At 35.1% G+C, this 10,823-nt stretch overlaps 1 protein-coding gene across 1 annotated transcript; it reads left to right on the top strand.

Annotated features, from left to right (window-relative positions):
• The first annotated feature begins 839 nt into the window (after nucleotides 1-839).
• LOC132758235 (uncharacterized) lies at nucleotides 840-5,687 on the top strand. The gene is made up of 3 exons (XM_060749787.1): nucleotides 840-1,883; nucleotides 2,241-2,349; nucleotides 3,027-5,687. The coding sequence occupies exons 1-3, from the start codon at nucleotides 1,642-1,644 to the stop codon at nucleotides 5,685-5,687; spliced, it is 3,012 nt and encodes a 1,003-aa protein (XP_060605770.1). The 5' UTR covers nucleotides 840-1,641.
• The last annotated feature ends 5,136 nt before the right edge of the window (nucleotides 5,688-10,823 follow it).

The following is a 10,823-nucleotide window of genomic DNA, read 5'->3' as shown; positions in this document are numbered from 1 at the left end:
AAACAAAGTACAATATCTTGGCATATAACAAAATTGTGCCCCTCTTATTTCCGTTTTAGCACTTTGAGAATAGGATAGCAATTTGGCAATATCTTAAATGCAACTGGTACCATTGACTTAAAATGTTACACACTTAATAACTACTGTATTGTACATGCTAATGACACGCCGTCCGGTCAGCTCAATAGGTAGAGCGTTTGACTGTGAACCGGGCGACTCGGGTTCGATTCCCGGACGGTACAAGATATTTTCGTTGTGCTTGATCATATAATCCTTTCTACGGTCATTCGCACAGTACTTCTGCTCTTGCATATACTGAAGACAGTATCAGTTCCTTGGAATATGAAGACAATATTAGTAAACTGCTTGACAATCTGCCCAGAAACAATGCGGCGGCTGAACTGTGCTCTGGTAAATTCAATGTGGTAACTGCCAGGATCCGGAGTTAAAACTATCACCAATTTACCATGCTTATAACATATACTTCATCTGGTTATTTTCATTTTTAGCATTGCTAATATATTCCAATCAGTTGGATATAAGTTATATAAGTACTAATAATTTCATACTATACGCATTTTCATATAATTAAAAGTATAATATCTCGGCGGCAAACAACAAATCTGTGGCAAACTTTTACAAATAATTCTTAACTATTGTATATAATAATCTTTTTGAAGTTGTTTTACCTCAATCATTTCTCCATAATGTATTCTTTACATAAGTATGACTGACTGATTTAAGGCCAATAATTTGTGTTTGTACAAATGGTGTATTACACGTGTGAGCGGGAGACGAACATTCTCTGTTCGTAGATCACAGGACCATTTGTGTAAGGCCTAAAAAAAAAAATGTTGTGTTTCCGGTGGCCCGACCGACCCTATTTTTTAGCGCCGACCCAAAGTTTTTTATCGATGTACAAAAAAAAAAAATGGCGCCCGTACCGACCGTACCGAAGACGGGTTTTAGTATTGCGAGTCGACAACGATGTCGGACACAGACGATTCGTGTTTCAATTACGCATTAACGCGCACCGGCAAATATGGCGGCACAAAAAGCAGCCGAAGTGTCACTACTTGCGATCTTATTAAAAAAATGTGACCATAGTGTTTCAATACAAGAAATAAAATTAACTGACCATAGCAAAACTGTTGAAGACATTTTTTATGACGTGCATGGTCATGTTAAAGGGGACAATATCACAATTGAAGCCAGTTGTTCGGTAAGAATAAAAAAAAAATGAAAACGAAAGTCGAGTCATGCCATTGGTAAAATTTAACTCAAAATGTAAGATTGAAGTCTACGTTTGGTAGTCTAACAATTTTAAATACTTTTATGCTATAGAATATAAGACAGTCGGGGAAGTAATTATCTCCATTATATCGATGCATCATGAAAATCCCTCTGTGTGTCACAAAGTATGGAAAGCCAGAATCGTAAATATTTATATAGCATTTTATAGAACAACAATAAATGCAATTTAGTTAAATTTGAAATATACTTGTGGAATAAATAATTCTGTCAAACAACCATATATAAAGCTGTAAATTTGTTAGGATTTTATTAAAATCATGATAGTAAAAATTATTTCAAGAGCTTTTGGTAAAAAAAAATGACACTAAAGGATTATTTTATCTCCAGATGGACCTGTATGAGACGAGTTTTAACCAGTTCAGTTTTACACCACAACTTACAGTAGGGGCTTTGAAGGGATTTTATCCCAATTTGAAGTCGATAACATTGAAATGTGTGAAGCCTCCTGAACTTGCAGAACTGTCCACCATCACTACAGACCAAACAAAAATAAGTGTACAGAAAAAAGTTAATGCTTTCAACATTCTTTTGAGTGGTGCCAAAGTTCCTCTCGTCAAAAAGGCAACCTGGTAAATACTCCTTAAGTTCTTGTGTAATTATTTTTAAATAAAGTAGATTTTCAGAAATTGTCAAGAGTTTGCTGTTTTTATAATATTTAATACTGGTACTGCTTTTTCTTCAACTTGTGTTAGAAAATTTAATAAATACTTTTGAGATGAGATCTATATTAAATAAAACTGTTTAGATTTTAATTGACCACCATGTTTGGTTTAAGCTCATTTTATTAAAGGTACATTTCTGATCTTCTTACATGTTTTGAATATACATGGCCAGTTGGCCATGAATCTGTTGGGGAGCGTCAAACAGTGATATTTTTTATTTATAAAGCCTGAAGTATTAATTTCAACATTTAATTTTTTTTTTAGCAACAACAGTAAGGATGAACTGTACAATGATGTGGTCAATATGATGGTCAAAAACAATCTGAAAGTACACAAGAGTGTTGTAGCAGAAGAAGGTGCTTACAATGTGCAGGTATTTATTTTACTTGGTCAGAAGCTGCATACTGATATCTGGGTATTTTATGTGTGAGTGATTGCCATGTCTGGTCAACTACTCTATGTAAAGATTTTTTTGCACATACAAGATGAATATCAATATTAATTCCATAACAATAAATCTACATAAATATATGTACAAGTTAAATTTTTTGAATATCTAAATTCTAGATTTTTTATTCAAGAAAGGTCCAAATTTCTTTGCTTTTTAGCCTGGACTTCTGTGAACTGTGTCCTCCCTTGTTGATCTTACTCTCCTTGTTTCAAAAAAATATTTTTTAGGCAATGTCCTATGTTGGTCGTCTGTGTCAGTTGATTTTTTTTTGTTGGTTTCTGAAAAACCGTCAAGATATTCTGACACTTCCAACTTGATATATGTATTTTGAATGTTATGCCCACTTTTTAACTTTGAAATTTAAATTAAAGTCAAATATCTCCGTAACTATGAAAGCTATTCACTTCAAATTTAAAAATGTTATTCTGACACTATCAATGTATTCATAAGAAGAAACAATATTTTGAATTTTGACATAGCTATGTCCCTTTTTATGATTTTGACAAAATGCAAGAGTTACAGGTACTTTTTTAAAAATTTACATGCACCTTCAAATATATTATAAATGGTTATTAAACATGATAATGGTCCTATTTCAGGTTATCACAAATGCTTTATGGTATTTAACTAACCACCACACAACCATTAATGATGCTGCATTGCGGAATAAAAATGTTGAGCCAGTTCCAGAGGAATTTGATGGCTTTCAAGGATACAACCAGTTGAAGCGTAAGAAGTTGAAGTCACAGCCACTTGAACAAAATCAGTTGAACAGTCATTCAGAGGCTTTGTACAGTCTTATTCATCGTCCTGTGTTTTCCAGTGACAGTCACTGGAGGAAGTTTAAATCTATTATTGAGAATTTAGCACAATGTCTTTGCAAGTATAGAGACTACCTTAAAGAAAAAAATATTAGTCAGACTAAACGACAGGATGCCGACCATCCTCCTAGAACAGTTGGATCAGATATTTCAGTTGTGTATCATCCTAAATGTGCATTTGTTAGGGAGAAATATTCTTTATTTGATAAGCTAGTTTCAGAAAAAGAAGAGTTTATACCTGTAATGTTTAATGAAGATGAACATCTACTCACACCATTCAATGATAACAAGCAAAGGGCAAGGTTTTTTGATGAAATGCAATTATCTGTACCTTTTGACATGTATAAGTACTCCCCGGGTGGTAGTCAGGTGTCCATTGTTTTTGTTTCTAAAGTAAATGAAAATAGGTCAGATGATGATAGGTTGGTAGAACCAATTCGAATTGTATCACAGATTCAAAATAACTTGCCTGAATTCCACACTAGGTCACAAAAAAGGTATTTCAAAAGTAAGTTGAAAAACATAGCTAGTATCAAACCATGTGTTGTAGATTTCATCTACAAGGAGTTGGCCATGGACTCTGCACAGGTAAGTCATCCAGAAACCCAAGCAAGACTCAAATTAATTTCACTTGGGGAAACAGGCTTGCTAGCAGACCTTAGGGAGCTCAACCCAGGAAGGCCGTCAGGTAAATTTGACACATTTTTTGAGAAACTTGCAGAGGAAGTTGAATCTGTTACAGCTGTTGATGATAGGCGACATGGGGAGGTACATTTAAGTAAGTGGATCAGTCTGGAAGATCTCATTTTACAGGCAGCCAGTAGGTGTCCAGATGGGACATTGATACCTTCAAAGAGTTTGGTAAGATTGCAGTTTACCCCAAGAAATCCATACACGCATGCTTCTCTTAATTTTACTGGAAAAATTCCAGTACAATATAAAATCCAGAGGAGACAGTTAAGGGCTGCCCACCAAGATCAGCATTTTTGTGCAGCAATGTATAAATACCTGAAGACAAAAGCAATTGAACTGGGTAAGTGTGGATCCCTTATTTGTTCAGATGACAAAGCTAAAGTGCCTATTGGAAATCCAGGCCTTCCTATTTCAACAGGTGTCCGAGGGAAGAAAACAATCAGTGCAACATCAACTGAATTTGTAGCTGGTGACCATGATATGCATAGCACCAGTTTAACGCCGTCTGTTTATCTTGTTTGTGATGTGCCTGATTCTACCAAGAAGTCTTTTGTATCTGGTAAGGTGCATGTTACAGTGAATGATACAGTATTGCAAAGCTCAAGTCCTTTCAGGCATGCCTCAATGCTGGCAAAGATACTTTCTGGTCCAGATTGTCCAAAAGTTATGCTTAGGTACAGCGATGGTGGTACAGATCAAAGAAACACATTGGAGAGCGTCAAGTGTGCAAGTATTTGTTTGTTTCGTGAGTTGAACTTGGATATGATGATATTGGCTAGATGTGCTCCAGGGAATAGCTGGGCAAACCCGGCCGAAAGGGTAATGAGCATTTTAAATTTGGGTTTACAGAATTGTGCAATGGAAAGAGCTCATGATGATGCATTCAAGTCTGTTAATAGTACCTCTCAACTCAGAGATTTGATAGATAAGAAGCCCGAGTTGAGAGAACGATGGGTTTCTAATATCGAACCAATCCAAGCACTTGTTCAGAATCGCTTTGCAAGACTTCAGTTGAAAGGTGAGTCGTTTCAGATACAGGATCCTGTTACAGATGATGAAATAGACCTTCTGAAGAGACACCTTCGGGAGTTATTCCCTGACCTAGATTTGACTAAGCTTCAGAAAGCCCACACTAAATCAGTAGCATCCTACCAGAAATGGATGGAAGAGCACACCCGTCAGCGCCAGTATTGTTTTCAGGTGAGAAAGTGTGGGAATCTTGAATGTTGTTCTGAAACAGTAACTCAGGCAGAACTTCTGGACTGGCTTCCAGATCCAGTTTTGGATGATAGTAAGGAGCACTTTAAGCCATACAGTGAAGTTAAAGGCCAGGAAACAGATGACCATGACAGGCCCAGTTACAAAGCGCCTGAGAAAGGTAAAGGTAATATAAATATTAAGGCAGCTTCTCAAATGCCAACTAACACAAATGCTGATGAAACAACAGATCATGTGTCTCATGTTGAGGCTTCCGTGTTTACTGCACAGAATGCAAGGTATAGCGTTGAATGTATTGAATGTAAAAAACCTAGGGTTATTTACAGTAAAAATAAACTTACTGACAGGCAGAAAATGCAACTTACTCTTACAATCTCTGAACACGAGTATTCCTGTGGTTCTTATGTTACATTACCAAACAGTAGTTTGCACAAAATCATACATGTAAGATTAGGCATAACTTGTGAAACAGCAGTTGAGCTTGCATTTTATAGATCAACATTGTGGTGGAGTAGATGGTTATATTGACCAAGATCTTAGTAAGAAGTTTAAAACAGTTTTACCAGTATGTAAGGCTTGTGTTGATGCTGGGTATGTACCTGTTCATGCTAGACCGTTTGGTAAATCTCAGACTAAATCTGGGAACTGAATTAAATTTTGCATATATTGACTGAGCTTTATAAACTGAGCTAGAAAATATAGGTTTAAAGATATTGTAAAGCAGTATTGCAAGAAAATGCAACAATGTTGAAATAGCACCTTTGCAATAACAACATTGTTGCGTTTTCTAGTGACACAGCACATATCACAACCCTAGTCATTACATTCTAGTCGTACAATAATTATTGTGTTCTGTTTTGTTCTTTGAAAATGGATTTTTAATGTTATTAAATACATAAAAAGTGAAGCCATTTTGGTTGTTTTTATAGTATTTTATTTTTTATTATAAATATTTCATTTACAATGTATATGAATATATGAATCATGATAGTAAGCAACACATAAAATAGCATATTTACAGTCCATATAATCCGTATCGTACCTACAATCGTTGATAGACAGGGAAAAAAAAAAAAAGTTTCTACCTACCGACCCTACTTTTTTTGGCCTTGCCACCAGAAACACATCATTTTTTTTTGGCCTAACTTACTAAAAGAAATTAAAATAATAGATTTAGATCTAAAAAAAAAAACAATTATGCAAATGTAAGACTAGATTCTACTATTAGTTTAATGGTACATGTATTAAATATTTACAGTGAGCCATTAAATTTGCAAAGTTTACTGTACTGGCATGCGAGCAGTTCCCGTACAAAAATCGTAGTTACTTAAACATTATTTTTTACTACGCTCACTCACCAAAATTTGAATGTTACACATCAATATTCAGCTCGTCACACAAATCATGGAAATTCCATCATGTTCTAAACATAGAATAACCCTTAGTTATGAGGCCTCATATGGGGTACCGAAATTATCAATTATTTTGTATGAAGAGAAGTAGTTCCCGTACATAAAATCTAACCCATTATAATTATACAATTTTATTATATCGGACCTATTTTTCATTTACAATTGTTGAACAGACCATTATCTAAAAGATAAATAGATGTAATTCAGGAAATAGAGCGTAGACTAAACGCGGGTATCTATTACCCGGTACCGTTTCCCCAACGCATTTACAGGCAATAGCATGCTTGTATGCATGATATTTTACGCATCAAAGCCATAAAATTATTATATATAGTAATATTGGTCAACATTCTGCTAATTAAACAAGTTTTCATCACATTGCCTACTTATTTGTAAACAGGTGGTATTAGTGGAAAACCCTTTAACAAGCCTCACGTGTAAGTATTTTTGCGCATGCGCGCAAGGACGGAATCCCCCAGAGAAAACAAGGTCACGTTTTGACGACGCACAGGTGAAAGTGATTTCAAATGAGACTTTATATACGTACTGAGGAACTGACACTTAGATTTTGTCTCGTTTATGTATCTGCTTGATTTGAAATGAATTTTTGAAGAATGCAAGTAAAAATCAAGCGTTTAAATGAAAAATACGGGAACTGCTTCTGTACGGGAACTGCTCGCATGCCAGTACAGTACAGAACATACATATAAAATGAATAAAGTGGGGAAAAAAGATTAGTAAACGTCCGAGAAATAAAAACAACGGCTTACCGCAATGATTGTCAGAGCGCTTCTGATCGTTTAATGGCATTTATGACGTCAAAACTTCACATGTTTATGTCTTCCTAAAAGTTTGACGTCATGAAATGACGTCATCAACATATCAATAAACAAACACTTGCAAAGTAGATCTATTGGTTATGTACGTATTTACAAAATTGAATTTAATTTTGTAAAGACCAATTTAATTTCGTAAATACGTACTAATAAATTGGTTAGGTGCGGCGCGGCCGCGCGACTCCATATAGGTTAAAGTTTATTAGTACGTAGATCTATTAACACAATTCAAATAATAGGTCCGGCGCGGTTCGGCCGTGCGATGGTTGTTTTTTCCCCGGATCACGGCAGTAAGCCACATTTAAATTTAACAGAACATAGTTCAGCCACCGCATCATTCCTGGGCAGATTGTCATGCAGTTTACCGGTACTAGCTGCATGCCTTTACATTCACCAGAAATTGAAACATCTGTACAGGGCAGAGGTACAGTGCGAATGACCGTAGTTCTAAGGATTGAATAATCAATCCTATCGTAAGTGACTTGCATCGTCTGGGAATAGAACCGGATAATCAGGTCAAGGATCATGTTCTAATCGCCTTGCTTTATAATACGCAGACTTCATCGTTACTCAGCAGTGCAATATTTTAACACTTTTGCTCTGTTTTTTTACGCCTCAAATGTTAAATCTGTGTTTAGGGAAAAGTTATTTTGGTAATGATTAAATATTTATCATTTATTTTTTCATCTTCCACATGTACATAGATACATGACTTCACAATAAAAAAAAACGATCGCTATTGAACTGGTGAAAATTCTCCAACAGAGCCATGTTGCCAAAATCATATCATATTTGTTTGCGACAGATTCAGTCCAAATATGATTTAAGCACCAGACGCCGCCCTATCTACTTGTTTCTTGCATATTGCACCATGAATGGATTTTGGCGGGGAACGCTTAGATATAATGTATAGATATAATGTATCTCTTTCTTTACATTTTGTTAAAAACAATATTCCCTTCAAAAACGAAGAAGGGACGGAAAAGCATGAGAACAAAGATCAACAAGGCGACATTCATATAAAACTGCCCCCGACACAACAAGCCACACCCGCAGTTTATTTAGAAGGCACCGAACCAAAACAAAGAAATGACACAAGAACGGAAACCCGTTTTAGCAAATTTGTTACTGACAAGAATCAGAACCGGTTTAATAATGATTATGTAAAATACAAATATCAAAGGCTTATCAACCTTACAAATTCAAAGAAATAACATATTATATTATTAATAATATTAAATATCTGATTTTCTGTAATACGTACACTCATCTGTTGGTACAGGGGAGATAACCGATACACGTGCTAAAAGATTAGAACGAAAGAATATGTATATGTTTCTGAGCAGGAATGACTTTAGGATAATTATGTCAATTGATTTTCGAAATATGTAATTTACTTATACAGATATTTGACGAGGTTTGTTTACTATTCAGGTTTCATAGGACAAAAAAAAGAAAAGTGGTCTGTAAATGATCATGTGTGATACAAAGATATATTTTTACCTACATAATTATGGAAGTAACTTTACTGGATAATACAAAACAGACAAAACCAAGCACTGCTGCTTATTTGAGAACTTATTATAATAAAATAACAAAAATATAGTAAATTAATGGTTCGTTTTATTTAAAAAGAAAACATATTTTTAACGTATTGTTTGATTGCTACAGCGACAATTTAGGGATACATAAGTTCTGATAACATACATATTTCTCTTGGAATAGGTTCGTCAAAGTTAATGAAGGGAATAAAACATGAAGAATAAAATTAAACACAATTATAATAGAAATTGATACAAATGCATAAAATACAACAGTACAGAAATTAAGCGATACAAATAGTAAATGAATAAAATGAAAATAATCGTACCATAGCGGCTCAATTAATAATAAAAATAACTTAATGATAAGTTGTATTTCTAATTAAAATTTTGTAAACATATCGAGTTCCATATAACTAAAATATATGTAGCTACACTCGTGATGGAATAAGAATAAAGACCAATTTTAGTAGCGGGAAAAAGGATACAATACGACTAGACACACACTAAACAGTTCACAGACGTATCCGTGAATTTCCGCTAAAAAGCGTACGTTACGATTCATGTACAATACAATGTAACACGATAACAGACGACAAGATAAAAAAAAACAAAGAAAAAAACAATTAACGCATGCGGGGACATTAAACCGGTAGAAAGTTAACATAGCAGTGACCAGTAGCAAATTTATAAAACGTAAAGAAGACAGTAGCAGTAGCAGTAGCATAGCAGTAGCAAAATTATAAAACATTAAATTGGCAGTAGCAGTTGCAGTGGCGCACCGGTAGCAGTAGCAGTAGCACAGCAGTAGCATAGCTGTAGCAGTAGCAACATAATAAAACGTGAAATTGGCAGAAGCACAGCAGTATCAGTAGCAAATAAGTAGCAGTAGCAATAGCACAGCAGTAGTACAGCAGCAGCACACATAGCAGTAGCAGTGGCACATCAGTAGCGGTAGCACAGCAGTAGCAGAAGCAATAGCACAGCAGTAGCAGTAGCAAAGCAGTAGCAGTAGCAAAACAGAAGCAATAAAACAGCAGTAGCGGTAACACTGCAGTAGCGGTAACACAGCAGTAGCAGAAGCACATTAGCAAAAGCACAACAGTAGCAGTAGCACTAGTGTCATAGGGTACAAAGTAGTATATTATATTTGTTTAATTTCAGGTATACATTAACATAACATGAGTAGTAAGTATTCAATATGATCAGTGTTTATATCATGCTGCTTTAATTTACGTAAAAGTATAATTTGAACACCTGAATGAAGTAGTCAGTCAGTAAAGTAGTCATATGTAGTATATATATTTATATATGCACAGTGTAGAGTGCAGGTATTAGTAACCCGCACTCCAGTTACCACACTATCTGTCGGGATATTTAATAGAAATAGGCTGATTTGTACCCGGGGACATAGCCCTCGTGTATTATTCAGATTGGCGAGTGTTTTGATATTCTTTTTCTTTTGTATCATAGGCAAAAATAAGAACACGTTGTCACAATATGAGCCCCCTAAAAATGTTACCAATGAACAAGCATCTGAATATGATATACTATCCCTACATTAAGTAAACCCCAGACAAAATGAGCCAATCAACGAGCATGCTTTGGAGTGCGGGTAACTTATACCTGCACTTTACACTGTGCATGTATATGTATACGATTTAAGTCTGACACATTTTCAACAGACAGGTCCCCAAACTATGATACAAATAAAGCATGCTGCTCGATGGTTGGCAATATTGTTTAGAAGATGCGGTTTACTTATTGTGACGACAGGGAAAGAGATAACGATAAAGTCATATACAGATGTTCGTAGACTGATAACATTTTTTTCTTTGGTTTCATATTGTGACGATAAGGAAGTGTTTTTATTTT

This window comes from Ruditapes philippinarum, unplaced genomic scaffold, assembly GCF_026571515.1.
Source record: "Ruditapes philippinarum isolate M1 unplaced genomic scaffold, ASM2657151v2 ctg10597_1_1_1_1, whole genome shotgun sequence".
Classification (NCBI taxonomy): Eukaryota; Metazoa; Mollusca; class Bivalvia; order Venerida; family Veneridae; genus Ruditapes; species Ruditapes philippinarum.
This window is presented reverse-complemented; position numbering and strand designations above follow the sequence as displayed.

What these genes read in the sequence shown, in the direction of transcription:
- LOC132758235 (XM_060749787.1), top strand. Translation starts at nt 1,642, where the DNA reads ATGGACCTGTATGAGACGAGTTTTAACCAGTTCAGTTTTACACCACAA. An exon ending in CTCGTCAAAAAGGCAACCTG is followed by an intron (nt 1,884 to 2,240) that starts GTAAATACTCCT and finishes TTTTTTTTTTAG; the next exon opens with CAACAACAGTAAGGATGAAC. An exon ending in AAGGTGCTTACAATGTGCAG is followed by an intron (nt 2,350 to 3,026) that starts GTATTTATTTTA and finishes GTCCTATTTCAG; the next exon opens with GTTATCACAAATGCTTTATG.